The 21767-nt window shown below is 48.0% G+C and overlaps 2 protein-coding genes across 6 annotated transcripts; one reads left to right on the top strand and one right to left on the bottom strand.

Moving 5' to 3' along the window:
* Nucleotides 1-32: 32 nt before the first annotated feature.
* On the bottom strand, nucleotides 33-8072 carry ap1s3a (adaptor related protein complex 1 subunit sigma 3a). 5 transcript variants are annotated; one of them, XR_010324675.1, is made up of 7 exons: nucleotides 7923-8072; nucleotides 3554-3732; nucleotides 1660-1768; nucleotides 1306-1443; nucleotides 799-888; nucleotides 269-302; nucleotides 33-237 (listed from the first exon to the last, which is right to left on the bottom strand). XR_010324675.1 is itself a non-coding variant. In XM_064303350.1 (5 exons), the coding sequence occupies exons 1-5, from the start codon at nucleotides 7923-7925 to the stop codon at nucleotides 853-855; spliced, it is 465 nt and encodes a 154-aa protein (XP_064159420.1). In that variant the 5' UTR covers nucleotides 7926-8072; the 3' UTR covers nucleotides 245-852. The 5 variants fall into 5 exon arrangements, 2 of the variants coding, with proteins under 2 accessions (XP_064159420.1, XP_064159421.1); XR_010324676.1 differs by lacking the exon at nucleotides 799-888 and adding an exon at nucleotides 686-772; XR_010324674.1 differs by lacking the exon at nucleotides 33-237 and having other exon boundaries at nucleotides 261-302; nucleotides 686-888.
* A 729-nt stretch (nucleotides 8073-8801) lies between these two features.
* dhrs12la (dehydrogenase/reductase 12-like a) lies at nucleotides 8802-21258 on the top strand. The gene is made up of 10 exons (XM_064303349.1): nucleotides 8802-8952; nucleotides 11358-11491; nucleotides 12770-12852; nucleotides 13013-13108; nucleotides 13410-13491; nucleotides 13955-14016; nucleotides 14611-14715; nucleotides 14993-15083; nucleotides 15290-15427; nucleotides 19494-21258. The coding sequence occupies exons 1-10, from the start codon at nucleotides 8897-8899 to the stop codon at nucleotides 19607-19609; spliced, it is 963 nt and encodes a 320-aa protein (XP_064159419.1). The 5' UTR covers nucleotides 8802-8896; the 3' UTR covers nucleotides 19610-21258.
* The last annotated feature ends 509 nt before the right edge of the window (nucleotides 21259-21767 follow it).

The following is a 21767-nucleotide window of genomic DNA, read 5'->3' as shown; positions in this document are numbered from 1 at the left end:
TGCACTATTTATACAAGAAAATCCCAGAGACCTTTTTCATATAAAAATATTTATTTTAAATTTATTACAACTGAAAATAAACAAAAGCTTTAAAATAAAAGACCTTCATTTTCTCTGTGGAGAAGAGCTCTCCTATGGGACTGCAGTAATGACAGGGTCACAGGGAGGCCTGCTGAGAGGGACACAGGCCTTTCCCAGGAAAATGCTTTGCATGAAAGAAGGGGGTTCATAAGGAAAAGGTAAGGAAATGTAATGTAATGTAATGAAAGGGGGGTGATCATGGTTGTAAGGAGCACAAATATCTGTTGAAATAATAGTGATTAGTGAAGATTAACAGTGAAGAATTCATTAGTAACCATAATTACAATTGAACTCGGAACATTGAGTCTAATAACCCATTAACGGTATGTAAATAGCTCAACAGCAGACAGCTCTCAGTTTCATACATTATCCATGTACCAGACCAGTACATGGATAATACATACAAAACATTATTAACCTACTGGCTGAAATATTTCATCTGGAGGGAGTGTAATGCTATTTGAACAATTAAACTTATTTCAAATAATTATTTGCCCCAGTGATTATATTCCCAAAGCTCATTTCAAATGACAAAAAATAACCTTTAAATGACTTTAACACAAATACTAATAAATTCATGTTAATAAGATTTTCTCACACTTACAAAATAATTAGAAACCAGCTGGTTTACGGCCTGAAGTTTTGGAAGTTGGCTTCAAGGTGTGCAAAAGAATATGCACAAATACATATCCTGTGGATCAAAATGGTTTCCATTACCCAGAATTCAGTAGGTTCACCGACATACAACTGCAGTGCATCGTCTTCCCCATTTCAGAAGGTGGGTTTGTTCACGTACTCCTCCATTGTCTGAAAACCCAACACACAGGCGTCAGTTTCCCCCAGCCCACCTGCTGACCCTGCTCACCGTGTGACTTACCAAAGGAAACTAAACATTTAACCTTTGTTTCTTGCACTGGATTGCACATCATGCTGAATTTCAGCATGGTCCCCTTAAAATGGAGGCTTCCGGAATGTATAGAGCGAAAGAGACAGGAGACAGAACTCCTCCTGACAGTGTTGGGTTGTTTCTCTGGTGAACTAGATTTCAAAAGGGCCTCTAAGCATGTAGGGAAGAGACTACATCTATATAAGGCAAGCAGGCGTGTGTGTGCGTGTGTGGGTGTGTGTGCATGTATGCGTGCTTGTGTGTGCGAGCGTGTGTGCATCTGTATGTGTGTGAGTGTGTGTGTGTGTGCGTGTATATGAGTTCAGTGATTCACTGGCCTCCTGCAGCAGGTCAGACTCCTCCATAGACTGGGCCACGGTCAGTTTGGAGGTCTCCTGCACCTCCCCCCCCATCAGGAACTCGTCCAGGATGAAGTAGGCTTTCTCAAAATTAAAGATAATATCCAGCTCACACACCTGCAGGAGGGAAACAGAATGTTAGAGAATGCAAAACAAACCTTCAAAGAGCTCCGTACCAACTCCAGACGAGCTGAAATCAAACATTTTATTGGACAAAGTCGTTTTAATTAGTTAACGAGTGAAACTAACTATAGCCCTGGCATGAGCTGAAAAGCAGGCGATTGGTGAGATGTTTGGTTGCCATGACGCTGTTGAGAGAGGTGTAATTCTTACATTCCCAAAGTATTTGTCCAGCAGCTCCACATAACGGTGCAGCACCTCCAAACCCAGCAGCTCATTATCCTGATCGTCCAGCCCACAGCAGAAATACAGGCTGGCATACCTGCCAGGAGGAGAGGGGGTCAGATCCCTGAGCATTATACAGGAGGAGAGGGGGTCAGAGCCCTGAGTATTATACAGGAGGAGAGGGGTCAGAGCCCTGAGTATTATACAGGAGGAGAGGGGGGTCAGAGCCCTGAGTATTATACAGGAGGAGAGGGGGGTCAGAGCCCTGAGTATTATACAGGAGGAGAGGGGGGTCAGAGCCCTGAGTATTATACAGCAGGAGAGGGGTCAGAGCCCTGAGTATTATACAGGAGGAGAGGGGGGTCACAGCCCTGAGTATTATACAGGAGGAGAGGGGGGTCAGAGACCTGAGTATTATACAGCAGGAGAGGGGTCAGAGCCTGAGTATTATGGAGAGGGCGAGGGCAGAGGGGGATCAGAGCCTGAGTATTATACAGGAGGAGAGGGGGGATCAGAGCCCTGAGTATTATACAGGAGGAGAGGGGGTCAGAGCCCTGAGTATTATACAGGAAGAGGGGGGTCAGAGCCCTGAGTATTATACAGGAGGAGAGGGGGTCAGAGCCCTGAGTATTATACAGGAGAGAGGGGGTCAGAGCCCTGAGTATTATACAGGAGGAGAGGGGGGTCAGAGACCTGAGTATTATACAGCAGGAGAGGGGTCAGAGCCTGAGTATTATACAGGAGGAGAGGGGGTCAGAGCCCTGAGTATTATACAGGAGGAGAGGGGTCAGAGCCCTGAGTATTATACAGGAGGAGAGGGGGTCAGAGCCCTGAGTATTATACAGGAGGAGAGGGGGGTCACAGCCCTGAGTATTATACAGCAGGAGAGGGGTCAGAGCCCTGAGTATTATACAGGAGGAGAGGGGGGTCAGAGCCCTGAGTATTACACAGGAGCAGAGGGGGTCAGAGCCCTGAGTATTATACAGGAGGAGAGGGGGGTCAGAGACCTGAGTATTATACAGGAAGAGAGGGGGGGGTCAGAGCCCTGAGTATTATACAGGAGGAGAGGGGATCAGAGCCTTGAGTATTATACAGGAGCAGAGGGGGTCAGAGCCCTGAGTACTACGTTCTGGTGAGGCAGTAGGGCGGTATTATTTTCTGGTGAGACTCGGTGGGGCATTACTATGTGCTGGTGAGACGGTGTGGCTGTACTATGTTCCGGTGAGAGACGGTGTGGCTGTACTATGTTCCGGTGAGAGACGGTGTGGCTGTACTATGTTCCGGTGTGAGACAGTGGGGCTGTACTATGTTCCAGTGAGAGACAGTGGAGCTGTACTATGTTCCGGTGAGAGACGGTGTGGCTGTACTATGTTCCGGTGAGAGACAGTGGGGCCGTACAATGTTCCGGTGAGACAGAGGGGGTGTACTATGTTCCGGTGAGAGACAGTGGAGCTGTACTATGTTCCGGTGAGAGACGGTGTGGCTGTACAATGTTCCGGTGTGAGACAGTGGGGCCGTACAATGTTCCGGTGAGACAGAGGGGGTGTACTATGTTCTGGTGAGACAATGAGGCTGTACTATGTTCCAGTGGGAGACAGTGGAGCTGTACTATGTTCCAGTGAGAGACAGTGGAGCTGTACTATGTTCCGTTGAGACAGTGTGGCTGTACTATCTTCTGGTGAGACAGTGTGGCTGTACTATGTTTCGGTGAGAGAGTGTGGCTGTACTATGTTCCAGTGAGACTCAGTACTGCTGTACTATGTTCCAGTGAGATGCAGTTTGGCTGTACTATGTTTTGGTAAGACAGTGGGGCTGTACTATGTTCCAGTGAGATGCAGTTTAGCTGTACTATATTCCGGTGAGACAGTGGGGCTGTACTAACCTCTTGTAAACAATCTTCATATCTCTCCAGTGCAAGAAGTTGCAGGAGCGGGGCACTCTGGGTATGACCATCGTGATCATGTCGCGGATGATCTTTTTCTTCTCGCGGTCAGTGAGGGGCGTGAACCACTTCTGCAGCCGGAGCTTCCCCTGCCGACTGAACAGCAGCAGGAAACGCATCTGCAGCCAAACGTACACACACACGCACATATACACGCACACACGCGCGCACACGCACGGAGAGACGGAGAGAGAGAGAGAGAGCAAGAGAGCGAGAGAGAGAGGACGGAAACTTTTAAAACAGGCCTCAGTTTGTCATTTGATGATTCCCTAAAGCCCATTCATGATCCAGACGTAGCATACACGGACCGGACTCCACTGGAGTCCGCGCGGTCAAAATGACAAAATAGCGGACCTCAGCATACGTCCGCCTTGGCATGTCCACGCAAAGCTCAATTTTTGTGACCGTGCATACCTAGCGTACGCGTACCTGTGTCACACAAATCATGGCTCGGTATGAAACTGTTTCACATCGACATGCATTTCATGTGGCACCGGAAACACACGGTGATGCGGAATACACAAAATAGACATGGAGTGGGCATTTGAAGAGAGACTGGCTGAAGAGGTGAGAAGGTACAGGCACTTATGCCATTCATACCAACGGGATTATAAAGATTTTCAGAAGAACAACAATTCATGGAGAGAAATAAGCACAAGGCTGGGCAAGGACGAGGCCATGTTGTTTACAGTTTTACTTCTGGCAGAAAAGGAAAACGGCGCGCAAAGATAGTGGGGAATGTAGGGCTTGGGTATGTGGTGGTACGACTGGAGTATGAAAGGGGCGAAAGACTGCGGACTGTCCGTCCGGACAGCGTATGCGCCCTGTACTTACAGAATATGTAAAAGCCTTAATACAGGAGTCCAACAGAGACCGCGCGCTCTCTAGCACGTGCAGCTTTTTGATGAAAGCAACGTATCTAGAAATGATATAACGTGCACCAGAGAGGATGAAGGGTGGTAGGGTAGATACGAAGTGCTTTGCAAACAGTGCACCTTGCCCCCCATGCAGCCTGACAGGTGTGCACCAATCCGGGGTCCGAATGGCTGTGATGGGCGGGGCGATCCAATGGTCAAATGCCTAGGGGGGAGGAGTTTAGCAACTTTCTGTTTGTAGAATTCCTGGAAGGGGAACTATAGCCGCGTTTCCACCAAAATTACCCGGAACTTTCAGTCCCAGGAACTACTTTACCAGGAACTAAAAGGTTCCTTCAGCCAATGGTTGTCTGTGCGTTTCCACCGGGGTCTAAAGTACCGCGAAGATTAGGCAAATTAGCCCACTGACGTTGTCGTCGGTCCATCTGTCATATGATTTCTTCTGTAACCCCATACCACCGAAGTAGCCTACATTATTTTCTAATAACCGGGACCGTCCGGAGGGGTTTATTCCACTTATATACAACGGGTTACCAACAATGACTATATATGGTTACTTTTGTATTTATTGATTTTCATATATCCTCTCAAACACATTCATTAACAGCAGAAAACATGCACACGTTGTAAACAATTTGCTGTTTTATTACTTTCTCGTCCTCAATTCCATATAGGCTAATCGCAAAATGACAAGAATAGAACGAAAACTCGGACTTGCGTGAAAATGTAAATTAGTAGTGGTACAGCCACCGTTTGCTTTCCTTCGAAGTTACTGCTAGCCGAGCAGCGAAGTGTGCCCTCCAGATGCGAACCATGCACCATAAATGAGTCCATAGTCTTCCTGGTCTTTTCGTGGAATTGAAAAATGGCAGTAAAATTGAGTAAAATTACGGCAACTGAAAAAGCTAAAGGGAAGATTACTAGAATTAACCTGATATTTTACCCGGATAAAAAGTGCGGAAGGTGATTTCCAGTTTGCTTGTACTGTATCACCAATGTTAATTATGCAGAACTACCGCATACCTCACATAACTGTATCAAACGTTTTGAGTCAATTACAACGGGCTAACAACGAAAATCCGGAAGAAAATATTCAGCAACCGAATTAATCCGTTTGAATGTTTTGGTAGCCTACGTAATATGCTGTCCCAGCACGAATGGTTAGCATTTTATAAAACGAATACTAAAGCAAGAAAAGAACAGAAGAGCACACGTTATAATTCCAAGACGTTATAACCAAGAAGTAGGCTACTGCGCCGCATAACATACAAGTTTGATTTGAAGTTATTATGAAAATAAACTGGTTTGCCGCTGCATATTTTCAAACATGGCGGGTAATGGCGGAAAATAAATACAACACAAATGCTACGAGTACTCGACCAATCAGAAATGTTCAGCGCTGCAAGCTCCACCCAAAAGGTTCCTGTACTTTCGAAAAGTACTACCCCCCGAGCAGGAACGTTTTGGGGGGTAAAACAAAGCCCCCAGAACTAAATTTAGACCCTAGTTCCTGCGGTGGAAACGCGCCGAGTTCCTCAAAAGGTTCCTAGTTCCGGGGTATAGTTCCTGCGGTGGAAACGCGGCTTATGCTGCCTTATCGGCAGCCACAGGCTCCACTAGGGGCAGTGTTTCTTCTCTGTTCCGCAAACGCACTGAATACTTCTAATTGAGTTTCACTTTTGCTGGAGACAGGGAAGTACCAGGTTTGAATGTGAATCCAAATGGGGCAATTAGGAAAAACTTTCGTCTGGTAATTTTCTCAACGGAGAAAATGTCACGTTCGGGCACAGGCTGCATTGACAGCGGACTGGTGATATAAAATGTAAAGTTGAGACAGCTGGTGGGGCAGCGGCTGCACTCTGGGGCGTTGTGTACGTCCAGGTCTGGGTAAGCTGCCCTTGTCTTTTCAGTGCTCATGGTGTACTAACGCTGTGCGATAGCATTCTCCGCCTTCAGTAAATGTCTGACTCTTTGGCCCTTTCAGTAATTATACATATCTGCGTGCCAAAGGCATTTTTCATTTCATCAAACCCCGCCTAGGATTCAGGAGGTTACGCCGCGCTACTGATCCCCATTAAAGAGTAACGAAGCTGATGGAGGCCGCAGGGACAGGAAGGAGCAGTAAAACCTATCGATCGCGCGCAGTAATAATTAACGTTTCTGTCTGGAATAATTCACAGCCAAGACACTAAATGGGAGGAAAACAACCCTGAGGAATCATTTCAGCCAAAAAAAGGGTTCCCGGGCCTTAATACATGTTCACTTATAAACTCGTCTCACAACTATACCTCGTCATGTTTTAGACCTCTCTTAACAGTATTTTACCTGTTTTTTAACATTAGTATATTAAAGTATTATTTAACAGTCCTCTATTTTGACAACAAATTAAGTAAACTGCAGCGGGGCAATCGCCAGATCGACAAATCAACGACCAAAGAAAGCGCCTGTTGAAAAACTGCAATATGGAGATAACTGATAACAAAATGTTCTCAACTTCCCGAAACGCTGTTGTGTTGGTATTGAAAACGAACTGACATGGATATAAACCTCGGGTGTTCAAATTTTACCCAAAAAGAACGTGGGTGCAGGTTTTTGTTTAGACTTAACAAGGTCTTGATTGAAGACCATGATTCGTTAATTAGTTGAATCAGGTGTCGTAGTGCTGGGCTAAACAAAAGGCTGCACCCGCACCGACCCTTTACGGGTCAGACTGGACACCACATGATTTAAATCTTTTCGGCCTGTTACCAACTCCTGGGGCTGCATTCAGACACTGAACTGTAGTAAAAGCTACAGACGTCCTCCTGGATTATGTGGGGCTACGGTCGTAGCTGAACTATGTGCACCTTAACGTCAATACCCTTCTGGTTATTATATTTCATAATATAAGATTGCACTGTGGATCGTAGCGACACATCAGAGTTGGTCTTCCAGTTAAAAATTTCTTACACGATCATTTTAATACATAATGCATATTCCTTCCCCTTTCCCTGGATATGCTACGTAAGAAAATAGTTTAGCTGTGCAAAGTTCTTCGCAAGAAATCGCGATAAAATTGAGTACGATATGATATTGCAGAACAAGGTCAGTCATCATCGTGTAGCCCACAGGAGAGGACATGGGACAAACCGAACGCCTACGCAGCATCGCGTTCGAGCGCGAAAGAGCACCTTTCTACCTGTTAAAATTACAATATCCAGAAATATAAATCTAATATTAGAAGCCTGTCAAATTTTTAATACAGTATTAACCTGTGCACATTCCTGTGGGATGAACATTCATGTAGTTTATTTCTTAGTGTAGACATTATAAACACTCAGATGAAAAGGACAGGTGCATTCACCTGCGGAAGGCGCAGCTTGTGTGGCTGAACCTGCACTCACAACTGAAACGTAAACACGTGTTCCTGCTGAAAAGACATAAAGGCGCCTTACCATTTTTTAATCCAGTGGAGGTCCTTCTGATTTTAACACGCGTTACTGAGCACTTTATGCTTCTCGTCGATCCGATAAGGCAGCATAGTTCCCCTTCCAGGAATTCTACAAACAGAAAGTTGCTAAACTCCTCCCCCCTAGGCATTTGACCATTGCATCGCCCCGCCCATCACAGCCATTCGGACCCCGGATTGGTGCACACCTGTCAGGCTGCATGGGGGGCAAGGTGCACTGTTTGCAAAGCACTTCGTATCTACCCTACCACCCTTCATCCTCTCTGGTGCACGTTATATCATTTCTAGATACGTTGCTTTCATCAAATCGACGTGTAAAGCTCCCCAATACAAATGTTATACCAATGATACAAAAAATAAATAAAAAAAGAACTGCCACACACAGTAAGGACCGAATTTTCACAATCTCTGAATGCCGGGACAAAGGTCATCGGATGTTTCACTAGAAAGTGTTGACCTCGATTGAGAAAATGTTTGAGCTAGGTGCGGTCCATAGACGGAGCTTTTACACTGGTCCGACCGCACGGTCCTATGACCTTATCCGCACACTTTTAGAACGTTCCTTTGCAAACTGACAAACGAAGTAAACCAACCCCTGAGCAAGCTCTCCCCCCACACTAAACACGCCTCTGATCAAACTATTCATTTTCTCCGAGAACACCGTTGATGAAACTATTCAACCACATATTCATTTAAGTTCGATATTTTTTTTTTCAATACACATACAGACTGAACTTCACAGTTGTTGTCAAAGTCCTTATACACGGTAAAGATACTGAAGGCAGCGCGAGCGGTTAGGACAAGCTTTTGCACAGCTGTCACGTTGTGCAGCCCCGTTGTTCTGAGGGCAGCCACTGGATGGCCAGTACTGTCACAAACCTGAACTGTGACCCACGTGACTGATGCGTCTGCGCTTAAAACAAAGCGAGGGTGTGAAGCAAACTGGTGTCGGAACTCAGGATGTCTCTATATCGGAATAGCATCTGGTTTTTAAAGGGAATCCATGAATACACAAGGTATGGTAAAGTTTCTGCTAGACGTTGTCCCTGTTGGGTTTACTTGGTTCTTTTAGCGTTTATAGCTCTCTTTGAACACGAACTGAGACCGATGCCCAGATCGCCACCGACAGCCACAAAGATGCAGCTCTGTAATTAACACGGGAGGCTCTCCTCAACTGGCTTAAAATCTAAATGCAACATCATTGACATTGTAATTTACATTGGCTATTTAGCTTGTTCAACAAAGACTAATTATCAAACCATGCAAAGTATTTATGTTATTAATGTAGATTTGCGGATCTCAGACTCATTCATTACATTACATTACATTACATTACAGGCATTTGGCAGACGCTCCTATCCAGAGCGACGTACAACAAAGTGTATAACCATAACCAGAAACAAGTATGAAAACCCTAGAGAGAAGTACCGGTCCAAGTGCAGGGAACAACCGCATAGTTCAACTTGGACCCTGAAGGTTAAACTGATTAACACTAACACAACGAGAACGGCAACAACGCAGTCTATGGGAAAAAAATACAAGCAGTAGTTAAGACAGTTAATGCAAGGATATTAGAGGATATTAGGGTTTCAGGAGGGCATTCAGGATATTAGATTATATGTTTTCCGTGGTGTGTACGGTAATTGTACTGTGAACGCGCGGGACTATTGCTCGCATAGTTTAGGTGAATGCGCTCGTGTTCTCGTGCATTAGAATTCGCGCTTGTTGGTTAAGAGCGTCTGAACGCAATGCGAAGGGCGACAGAAGATTACAGGCGCAACTGAAGCAGCGGTGGCGCTAGAAGGAAAATTTACTGACTCCGCGGTGCAGTGGTGCTGGAAAGAAATTTTAAACTTAAACTGATGCAGCTGTGCTGGAAATAAATTTTAGATGTCAACTGATGCAGCTGTGCTGGAATTAAATTTTAAATTTCAACTGATGCAGTGGTGCTGGAAAAAAAAAATGTAGATGTAACTTCCTGGAACACGAATGGTTTACTTTGTTTCGACAACCCTTGCAGTAAACCAATGAAATAACCGACCACTTGCAGCTATAATGGTCACATTGTAACACTTTGGGTCCGTTATTATTGCTGTTGGTCATTGATCATAACATTCAACTTAAATGGATAAATGGTAAATGGACTGCATTTATATAGCGCTTTTATCCAAACTTGCATGTTTATGTGAATATGCGGGAGCTTTACCGCATTTCACACTGCACAAAATCATCAGGATCTTTTCCCAAGATATTATCTACCGAACCGCAGTGTGATCTTTTAATAAAAGCAACCAGTGGCCCGCTTTACCCCTGCTTGTCCAGAGAATACAATGACACTACAGAGTCTGGGATCAAGGCCAGCTTCACAAGCCTGTCATTAGCTTCCACTGATGTCGCTCAAATGATAATGCAAGCCTTTTATAAGACTGAGAGTTTGTTCTAGGCCAGCTAGCTGTTGTAATTGTTTGCGTTCTTTGTTGAGGTCATGGTTAAATCAAAGCTCTCATCATATACTGCATCCATTTTGTCTGCTGTCCTTGAGATGACCTTGGATTGTTGGCTAATTGGACTTTTTTTTATTAGCCAACACTGTATGCAATGGGCAGCATTCAAATACAAGGCCTGGTCCATGCGATGAAACCTAAATAAATCACAATCGCAGTCTGAGAAGGGCAGACCCTGGGCTGAGACAACAAAAGTGTGCTGTGTCTGCAGGAAGTGTGCTGTTCTCTGGTGCATTGTGGGTGTCTGCAGGAAGTGTGCTGTTCTCTGGTGCATTGTGTGTGTCTGCAGGAAGTGTGCTGTTCTCTGGTGCATTGTGGGTGTCTGCAGGAAGTGTGCTGTTCTCTGGTGCATTGTGGGTGTCTGCAGGAAGTGTGCTGTTCTCTGGTGCATTGTGTGTGTCTGCAGGAAGTGTGCTGTTCTCTGGTGCACTGTGGGTGTCTGCAGGAAGTGTGCTGTTCTCTGGTGCATTGTGGGTGTCTGCAGGAAGTGTGCTGTTCTCTGGTGCATTGTGGGTGTCTGCAGGAAGTGTGCTGTTCTCTGGTGCATTGTGGGTGTCTGCAGGAAGTGTGCTGTTCTCTGGGGCACTGTGTGTGTGTCTGCAGGAAGTGTGCTGTTCTCTGGTGCACTGTGGGTGTCTGCAGGAAGTGTGCTGTTCTCTGGTGCATTGTGGGTGTCTGCAGGAAGTGTGCTGTTCTCTGTTGCATTGTGGGTGTCTGCAGGAAGTGTGCTGTTCTCTGGGGCAGTGTGTGTGTGTCTGCAGGAAGTGTGCTGTTCTCTGGTGCACTGTGTGTGTCTGCAGGAAGTGTGCTGTTCTCTGGTGCACTGTGGGTGTCTGCAGGAAGTGTGCTGTTCTCTGGTGCATTGTGGGTGTCTGCAGGAAGTGTGCTGTTCTCTGGTGCATTGTGTGTGTCTGCAGGAAGGGATTCGAGAGTGCCGCTAAGCGGTTTGTGGAGAAGGACCTGGATGTGTCCGTGGCAGGCCGGTCCTTCATGATAACTGGCGCTAGCAGTGGAATCGGGAAAGCCGCTGCCATCGCCATCGCTAAGAGAGGTAGTCCGCGGGGTTGGGGCGGGGGCTTTGGGGAGGTGGGGTGAGGAGCTGGAGCAGGGATTGGGGGTTGGGAGTCTCTAGCATTCATAGATTAATCATAACTCAATATGAGCTGTAAATTAGAAGGGCATCACTGGGGTAATACAGTAGGTTTATTAGCCTCTCAACTGTGAGTGGTCCAGAGCCACCTGTTTATATTAGTGCTGGATGTGGTCTGCATCGAGCTGCTGAATGGTGCGTCTCTCTGAGCCCATAAGAGTTGCTCGGTTGCTTGGTGATGCATTTTTCTGGACACAAGGCCAAACCAGTGTGGAAATGCCGCAATAGTCAAAACCCCACACAGCTGGGCAGTTTCTAACACGAAGGTAAAACCTGTGGTGCAGTTATTTTAGGGTTAAACCTGTGGTGCGGGTATTCCAGGGTTAAACCTGTGGTGCGGTTATTCCAGGGTTGTGTTTGTGATTACTATATGCCCCCCAGGCAGTGTGAGATTATTTCAGGGGTTTGTCTGTATGCCCCCAGGCGGTGTGAGGTTATTTCAGGGGTTTGTCTGTATGCCCCCAGGTGGTGTGAGGTTATTTCAGGGGTTTGTCTGTACGCCCCCCAGGCGCTGTGAGGTTGTTTCAGGGGTTTGTCTGTATGCCCCCAGGTGGTGTGAGGTTATTTCAGGGGTTTGTCTGTACGCCCCCCAGGCGGTGTGAGGTTATTTCAGGGGTTTGTCTGTATGCCCCCAGGCGGAGTGAGGTTATTTCAGGGATTTCTCTGTACACCCCCTGGAGGTGTGTGGTTATTTCAGGGTTTGTCTGTATGCCCCAGGCGCTGTGAGGTTATTTCAGGGTTTGTCTGTACGCCCCCTGGAGGTGTGTGGTTATTTCAGGGGTTTGTCTGTACGCCCCCCAGGCGGTGTGAGGTTATTTCAGGGGTTTGTCTGTATGCCCCCAGGCGGAGTGAGGTTATTTCAGGGATTTCTCTGTACACCCCCTGGAGGTGTGTGGTTATTTCAGGGGTTTGTCTGTATGCCCCCAGGCGCTGTGAGGTTATTTCAGGGGTTTGTCTGTACGCCCCCTGGAGGTGTGTGGTTATTTCAGGGGTTTGTCTGTATGCCCCCAGGCAGAGTGAGGTTATTTCAGGGGTTTCTCTGTATGCCCCCTGGAGGTGTGTGGTTATTTCAGGGGTTTGTCTGTATGCCCCCAGGCAGAGTGAGGTTATTTCAGGGGTTTCTCTGTACATCCCCTGGAGGTGTGTGGTTATTTCAGGGTTTTGTCTGTACGCCCCCAGGCGGAGTGATCCATATGGTCTGCAGGAATAAGGACAAAGCTGAGGAAGCCAGAGGTGACATCATCAGGGAGACGGCCAATAAGGTCAGCTGCTCAACTCACCTTTTCCATTTCAGCATCACACTGAAATGCCACCTTTGCAAGGGCGTAATTTATATTTCTAATTTTTGATTGTTACACGTATGCCATTATATATCATTTGGCTACTAAACTGTGAAGTTAAGACTTCAATATGTGTCTCTAGGAGATTCATGTCCATATCCTGGACCTGTCAGAGCCTCGAAAAGTTTGGGAATTTGCTGAAGCCTTTAAGAAGAAATACAAATCTCTGAACGTGCTGGTGAGATTACTGTGGGCTTTTCTAATGATAGACTAACAATTATTCAGTGTGATCAGATTTTTATACATCCATCACCTTTACTTCATCCCCCCTCTCTCTCCCTCCCCCCCTCTCCCTCACCCCCTCTCTCACTCTCACCTCTCTCTCCCCCTCTCTCTCACTCTCTCCTCTCTTTCCCTCCCCCCTGTCTCCCTCCTCTCTCCCCCTCTCTCTCTCCATCTCTCCCCTCTCTGCCCTCTCTCTCCCTCTCTCCCCTCTGTCTCTCCCCCTCTCTCCCTCCCCCCTCCTTCTCTCTGGACAGATTAATAATGCAGGCAGCATGATGAATGAGAGAGAGGTGAACACTGATGGGCTGGAGAAGAGCTTTGCCACCAACACTCTGGGTAAGAGAGTCTGTACTGCACCCAGGGGCATTCTGGGTAAGAAAGTCTGTACCACACCCAGGGGCATTCTGGGGAAGGCACTCTGTACCACACCCAGGGGTATTCTGGGTAAGAGAGTCTGTACCACACCCAGGGGCATTCTGGGGAAGACAGTCTGTACCACACCCAGTGGCATTCTGGGTACGAGAGTCTGTACCACACCCAATGGCATTCCGGGTAAAAGATTCTGTACCACACCCAGGGGCATTCTGGGTAAGAAAGTCTGTACTACACCCAGGGGTATTCTGGGGAAGAGAGTCTGTCCCACACCCTGGGGCATTCGGGGTAAGAGAGTCTGTACTACACCCAGGGGTATTCTGGGGAAGAGAGTCTGTACCATACCCGGGGCATTCTGGGTACCTTCTGCTGTGAGGCAGAAACTGGTTTGTGTGGGTTTGATTGTACCTTCCCTTTCTCCCTCTAGGGGTGTACATTCTGACCAAGAGCCTGATCCCTCTTCTGGAGAAGAGCAGTGACCCCCGGGTGGTGAGCGCACCCCAAATTAGTGTCTAACACCCCCCACCTGCTTCTATCTGTCTATCACCCACCCAACACCCCCTGCCTCTAACACCCACCCAACACCCCCACCTGCCTTTGTCTAACACCCACCCAACACCCCCACCTGCCTCTAACACCCACCCAACACCCCCACCTGCCTCTATCACCCACCCAACACCCCCACCTGCCTCTAACACCCACCCAACACCCCCACCTGCCTCTATCACCCACCCAACACCCCCTGCCTCTAACACCCACCCAACACCTCCACCTGCCTCTGTCTAACACCCACCCAACACCCCACGTGCCTCTAACACCCACCCCTGCCTGCACCACATGCACCTCTACACCCTCAGAAGCCAGGCCTCTGTACCAATAAATCCCACCCACTCTGGAGGAGTTCTTTATCAGCCACGGGTTTCATGATCTCAGACTCCCTCTTCATGAAGCACAGATGTTCTGAACCCCCCCCCCATCCTAGACTCCCTCTTGATGAATCACAGATGTTCTGAACCCCTCCCCCATCCTAGACTCCCTCTTGATGAATCACAGATGTTCTGACTCCCCCCCCCCCCCCCCCAGATCACGGTGTCCTCAGGCGGAATGCTGGTTCAGAAACTCCGCACGGGAAACCTGCAGTCTGAGCGCGGCCCATTTGATGGCACCAAAGTCTACGCCCAGAACAAGGCAAGCAGGCAAAGCAGGGCGTGGTGGGGCCAGGCCGGGCCGGGCCGGGCCGGGCTGGGCGTGGTGGGGCCGGGCAGGGCCGGGCGGGGCTGGGCTGGGCGGGAGAGGCGGGGCTGGGCGGGGGAGGCGGGGCTGGGCAGGGCTGGTGCAAACTCTGGTGCCACTCTGGCAGGGGGGGCTCTTCCTACGTTCAGGAGGTTTATTTTTTCGGGGCAGAGTGCTGTAGTTCTCATGGCTCCTGGAGCCTGATCGCTGACTCACTCTTCTGTGTTTGCAGAGGCAGCAGGTGGTGATGACAGAGCAGTGGGCCAAAACACACGACTCCATCCACTTCTCCGTCATGCACCCTGGCTGGGCCGACACCCCAGGTACCGTCTGCGCTGGCGGAGGGGTGAGGGAAGGGGGCCGGGACAGTATTTGGGATTTGAACATTTTGACGTTAAAACATCAGATAATTTTAGTCCCAAATGAAAGGATAAGGTGAGATGAAAGATGGAGGGACTCACGCTTGATGCAGTAAGTTGATTGGCTGAATGGCCAGCAGTGCCCAATCCTTTGTCTGTCTTGCCCCCAGCCGTGGCAGCAGCGAGGCCAGACTTCTACCGGTCGATGCAGCACAAGCTGCGCAGTCCTGAGCAGGGTGCGGACACCGTGGTGTGGCTGGCCGTGTCTGAAGCTGCCACCGCCAAACCCAGCGGACGCTTCTTCCAAGGTATGGCACAGCCGCCCGGCTAAGGCAGTGCACACAGATAGCCCTGTCACACCCAGGACCCGACTCACACCCAGGACCCGACTCACACCCGGGCTCCGACTCACACCCAGGACCCGACTCACACCCAGGACCCGACTCACACCCAGGACCCGACTCACACCCAGGACCCGACTCACACCCAGGACCCGACTCACACCCAAGACCCGACTCACACCCAGGACCCGACTCACACCCAGGACCCGACTCACACCCGGGACCCGACTCACACCCAAGACCCGACACACACAGGACCCGACTCACACCCGGGCTCCGACTCACACCCAGGACCCGACTCACACCCAAGACCCGACTCACACCCGGGCTCCGACTCACACCCAGGACCCGACTCACACCCAAGACCCGACTCACACCCGGCCCGACTCACACCCAGGACCCGACTCACACCCAAGACCCGACTCACACCCAGGACCCGACTCACACCCAAGACCCGACTCACACCCAGGACCCGACTCACACCCAGGACCCGACTCACACCCGGACCCGACTCACACCCGGACCCGACTCACACCCAGGACCCGACTCACACCCAGGACCCGACTCACACCCAGGACCCGACTCACACCCGGGACCCGACTCACACCCAAGACCCGACTCACACCCAGGACCCGACTCACACCTGGGCCCCGACTCACACCCAGTTCCTGAATCAAACACAGGTCTCGACTCAAACCAAGGTCCCGAGTCAAACACAGGTTTCGACTCAGATGAAGGTCCTGACTGACATAGTGTAAAGTGGTCCATTATTATTATTGTTAGGAGGAGCATTAGGTTTTAGGGGAAGCATAAAAAGGTTTTCTGTCAGGTGACGCAGGAGGTTTACCTTGCATTTGGACTGTACCATTGTGTCAGATAATAAAGTTTTGAGGGGGTGGATATGGTGAGTCATGTCGCACAGAAGGTGCATCAATGTAGGGACTCGTTCCAGGAGCTTATTTTACCTCCTTGCACTCTTTCCTTATGTCCATTCCTCACTTTCTTAGCTCCACCCAATGGAGGATGCAATGCAAGCATGCAAGGATAGAGGAAACGTGTAGTATGCAAATAGAACATCCCTGTTCAGTCAAATATCAGTTTGAAGCCACATCGATTACAGACACGGCAGATGGGGAGAGGTGGATCCATGGATCGATTATTTATACGTCTCGTTTCCTAAAAAAATACTTCCGCAAACAGATGCACTTGTGTCTCCTTGCTCAAGTATTCCTCGAGAGTCTCCTAGCTCCTCACTCCTTTAAGGAGCCTTTAATGGGTTGGAATGTCCTTAAGGAAGGCAGGCCTTGGTAGATTTCCGGGTCAGGCGGGGACGGAGGAGACAAGCACGGCAAGCGATTGAATTTAGCCCCAGGTGATGCAGAGGGATTCTAAAGCATGAGACCAGGGCTGTGTCTCCTACCCAAACAGATCCTGAAAGGGTCAACCGATCAGTGCACCTAAGCATCTAGACTGCAGACAGAATGAATGGAGTTAAAGGTCGAAGGTCACCGTGCCAGTCACTCATTAGTTTGATTTAGCTATGTGTTATTGGTTGTGCAACACAGCTTCAGGGTTCCACTGAAGGTGCAGTCAGACCCCCATCAGGGCCTCTGTGGTGCACTCCGCCCATGGAGCGTGGAACAGACAGCCCCTGTCTGCGAGCATGAGGAGGCACTGGGCCTGCAGGCAGCTGAATGTGGGTCTGTGCGCTTCTGACGGAGCGGGAGGAGGAGGAGGAGGAGGAGGAGGGGCTGGCTGCGCTCCAGTGCAGCTGCTGGGCGATGTGCTCGGTGACAGACACGGCCAGAGAGGACCAGGCCCCGCCCCCAGGGTGACCTCATGCTCCCCTCCCAAACCCCCGCAGCACCAGATCCTAAAACACAGACTGCATTACAGTCCCGCAGTGCTGAGGCTGGGCGCTGGGTGCAGAAAAACACTCTCGTCTTTGTGTGACTGGAACAAGTCAAAAAACATCTGTGCTGCCTCCATTCAGCCAGAAAGGGCATCTCAGGACTTGGTCCTTGTTCACTGTGAGGACCCAGGAAACCATGGAGATCTAGAACTGCAGCAAAGTGAAATATAGGCTACATATACTGCATGGCCAAATGTATGTGGACACCTGACATCCAACATCTCATCCAGAATTATGAGCACTAATATGGAGTCAGTCCACTCTTTGCCACTATAACAACCTCCACTTTTCTGGAAAGGCTGTCAGAGCATTGTTCAAGTTCAGGTTCAAGTTTATTATTACCTACATGGCAGAGGTACACTGAACTGCATGGGCATTACAATAATAAAAAGAAAACAAGCAACGAAAGTGATTTGCTTCCATTCAGCCAGAAGAGTGAGGACGGCCCTGATTGAGTGATAAGTTGACTTTTCAATTGATCCCAAAGATGTTGGATGGAGTTGAAGTCAGGGCTCTGTGCAGGCCAGTCAAGTTCTTCCAAACCGTTCTTTATAAAACCATTTCTTCTCGTGCTGAAACAGAAAAGGGCCTTCCCATACTGTTGGGGAAGCACACCATCGTCTCGAATGTGATTGTATGCTGTAGCAAGGGCGATTCCAGGGTCAGACCTTTAGAGGGGCTCAGCCCCTAATGAGAATGTGACATGCATACATTGCCTTGCAAAAGTGTTTAACCCCTTTGCTAAATCACTCGTTTCATTGGATAACAATACATTTATATTTTTCTATATGTTATTTTAATTTACAATACTTTCAATGAATTACTCATAAGTAACATGAGTTTTACACCACAAAATATTTTTTAGAAAATGAAAAATGGAATAAAAATGATGTCTGCAAAAGTATTCAGCCCCTTTCACTTTGGCAAACCTCACTTCAATTAGTTGGGTGGTCTATTGTAGTAATGGTTCAGAATAAACAATCACAGATTTCAATATAATACACCTGTTTTAGAGAGGGCCCACAGTCAGTTAATGAAACCTGAGGCAAAGACTCAATCATAATGACCATAACTTTCCAAAGTAAATAAAAGACTACTTTAGCTAAAATAATAAAGTGCATCAGTTAGCTCGTTAGCTAGCAAGTGTGCAATGCAAGCAGACTAGCTCAGAGAGCTAATCTCTGAGCTAGGTGGCTAGCTAGCTAGCGAACAACGTCAGCTAACGTTCTTTGACACTATTCACACCATGGAACTACAACCAGAGACTTTCTAAGTCTTAAATCGACTTTGCACTAACTCTATGACTCACACAAACAACGTTAACTAACTTTAACAGTACCCACACAAAAAATAATGACATTCACGCACTGCCATGTTTAAAATCTGAAATTAGCAAATTTACAAGCAAGCTAGGTCAGAGATGATCTAACGTTAGCCGTTAGCTAGCTAGCTAGCTTGTGAGCTCGCTAAAATTACGTTGATACATCGCCAAACACATCGAAACAGCTGCACAGTAATATTGATTTGGCCCAACGTTCTCGGTCAGAAGACTCAGCAATTTTATTTGCTAACGTTTCAATTTATTTGTGTTTTTCTGCGCCATGAAATCCTAAATTCACTACCTAGCTACATCTCGTGAGCTCAGTTTGAAACTAGGGGTGGGGTGGATAGGAAGTGTAGAACGCTGCTGATTTTCAATTTACCAGCCCTCAGACAAGTTTGCAAAATCTAACATTAGAGAGGGCTAAAAATGATTTCAGAAAATAATAATAATAATAATTATTATTTTATTTTTTTAGGGGTGCTGAGATGAAATTTAGGTGTGCTTGAGCACCCCTAAAAAGAGTCTAAAATCGCCGATGTGCTGTAGCATTAAGATTTTCCTTCACTGGAACTAACCCAAACCATGAAAAACAGCCCCAGACCAAGGGATGTACAGATACTTTTGGTCATATAGTGTACAATATTAGCAACTATACCACATCTGGGCAGTGTGACATCAAGGAATTTGAGGAAATCTGAATGTTTAGTTACTAAAGGGACTACTGCAATGACAAGTATGTGTGTGTGCGTGCGTGTGTGTGCGTCGTGTGTGCGCGTGCGTGAACACGTGTGTTTCAGATCGCAGGATGGTCTCTGCTCACCTGCCATTGGCCTGGACTCGCAGCCCCCAGGACCGGGAGCAGAAGTTCATGGTGCTGCTGGAGGAGATAGGCAAAACCTTCCAGCCGCACTGAGCCCGAGTGGCTCCACCATGAGTGGTCATGGTCTGGCGGCGCCACCATTCAGGCCACGCCTGTCTCACCACTTACCGCTACAATGCCCGATTTACCAAAATAACGCTTTAACTGCTGTGAAGCTTTAACTCACTTCTAAGCAGGTCCATGTTTGGTAGTTTTAACAGGTGGAGGAGAGAGGTGTGTTCCTGCAGCTTAAAGGGCACACGTGCTGCATGCTGCACTGCTGTACAGCAGCAGGAGTGACTCATTACTCCTATTAGGGGGGGGGGGGGCTGTTGTGTGCATGGGTAATGATAACAGCTTAGGACTGTGTGACACAGGAGGGTCCCACAGGGTTTCCTCATCTCCTCTCTAAAATGCAGGGGCTGGCAGGACAGGGCACTTGGAGGTGGGAGGGGCTCCAGAAGTGGGCAGGCCTACTTCTGGGGCACCGTGGGAGAAAATGCCAAATCTGCAGGTCCCACCTAGCTAGCTATAGCCTGTGATGGAAAGGGCTGTTTCAGGAGGGCACTGAAGGGTTAAGTTTATGGAGCCAAAGGCAGGACAGTGTTTAGCAACACTACCTGGACAGAACATTGCATGAGGTCTTACCTGTGGAACCCAGCCCAGAAGGACTCTCTCCTCTCTGCACTTCGCTCTGAAAACACAGACTTTATTAACATTTAAACACTCGAGCAGTTTGGCTTCTGTTGTGTCCTAACCTTTGGCTGACCTGATGTTTTTACTGACAGCATCACTGGATGTGTGCCTGACTGATGTGTGATAATTTGAATGATGTGTAATTTCAGTATTTAACCACCGTCGTCTGAGCAGTTTTGAAATTCTACTGGTTATGAGAGTACTGAAGCCGTTTGTTTCTCTGGGTCAGTATGTCTCATCTTCAGATCACAGGGACTGAGGATCCCTGAGTGTATGAATAGGATGCCAAAAAATGGAAACTTAAAAATGCAGGACTCGCTTCCTCCCTCCCTATGTATGTCTGAATCTGGTACTGTGGATCTCTCTTTCCATGTGCGGTTCTGTTAACTTGTCTGTCCTTCTATGTTGGGTTCTGTTAACTTGTCTCTCCCTCTATGTTGGGTTCTGTTAACTTGTCTCTCCCTCTATGTTGGGTTCTGTTGACTTGTCTCTCCCTCTATGTTGGGTTCTGTTGACTTGTCTCTCCCTCTATGTTGGGTTCTGTTGACTTGTCTCTCCCTCTATGTTGGGTTCTGTTGACTTGTCTCTCCCTCTATGGAGGGTTCTGCTGACTTGTCTGTCCTTCTATGTTGGGTTCTGTTGACTTGTCTGTCCCTCTTTGTTGGGTTCTGTTGACTTGTCTCCATTGTATCTGGCTGGATCACTCCTCTCGTGTCTGGTTTAGTGCACCCCCTGCTTCAAACTCCCTGGCTCTGTCTTTCAGATAGTTTGGTTTGCATTTTATGGCAGATGTTTGGACTTAAATGATTGGAACATGTTTTGAACCACATGGAAAATCACATATCTTATGTACCTTCAACCGAATGGCCAAATCCTTATGTGCTGACTGTAGAATATGAGAATAATCACATGTACTCTTCTCTCTCTTCATATGTACTCTATCTGCTCTAAATAACTCTAATGTACTGCCCCCTTAGTAATGAGAATAAAAACATTTGGCTCTGAAATCTCCAGTGTACCACTGTTTTTGAGGCTGTGTGTTAAACTCAGAATAAAATACTTTTAGTTATAATGCAGTGAGCTGGTTTGGACAGGATGAGCATGTGATCCATCTTTGGGAACCCCTTCCCAGGGCAATAGGGGACAGGATTAAGGTAGAACAGGTGACCTGTCGATGGTAACCCAGGGGACAGTGTTGGGGTTTAACAGGTGATCTGTCGATGGTAACCCAGGGGACAGTGTTGGGGTTTAACAGGTGTTTAACAGGTGATCTGTCGTTGGTAAGTAAGGGGACAGGATTAGGGTTGAAATCCAGGGGACAGCAGAAGGGTTGTTTCTCTGAGGGACTGCATGTCCATCTCTGGTGTCCAGAGTGGCACATTATTGCAGTCCTGTCAATGTTTGGCTCGGCTTAGGGGCAAGGGACAAAGGTCAACCATCGACAAGGTCCCTACCTAACTGTAGGTGTTCAAGAGGTTTTGCGTAAGGAGCAGGAACTGAAGATTAAAAACTGTTT

The sequence above is a fragment of the Anguilla rostrata genome, chromosome 12 (assembly GCF_018555375.3).
Source record: "Anguilla rostrata isolate EN2019 chromosome 12, ASM1855537v3, whole genome shotgun sequence".
Classification (NCBI taxonomy): Eukaryota; Metazoa; Chordata; class Actinopteri; order Anguilliformes; family Anguillidae; genus Anguilla; species Anguilla rostrata.
This window is presented reverse-complemented; position numbering and strand designations above follow the sequence as displayed.

Coding starts and splice junctions, on each gene's coding strand:
- ap1s3a (XM_064303350.1), bottom strand. Junction 1,769..3,553: donor ATGAAGATTGTTTACAAGAG/GTTAGTACAGCC, acceptor TCCTCCTGGCAG/GTATGCCAGCCTGTATTTCT. Junction 889..1,305: donor AGTCTGACCTGCTGCAGGAG/GCCAGTGAATCA, acceptor TTGGGTTTTCAG/ACAATGGAGGAGTACGTGAA.
- dhrs12la (XM_064303349.1), top strand. CDS start 8,897: ATGTCTCTATATCGGAATAGCATCTGGTTTTTAAAGGGAATCCATGAA. Junction 11,492..12,769: donor CATCGCCATCGCTAAGAGAG/GTAGTCCGCGGG, acceptor GTACGCCCCCAG/GCGGAGTGATCCATATGGTC. Junction 13,109..13,409: donor ACAAATCTCTGAACGTGCTG/GTGAGATTACTG, acceptor CTCTCTGGACAG/ATTAATAATGCAGGCAGCAT.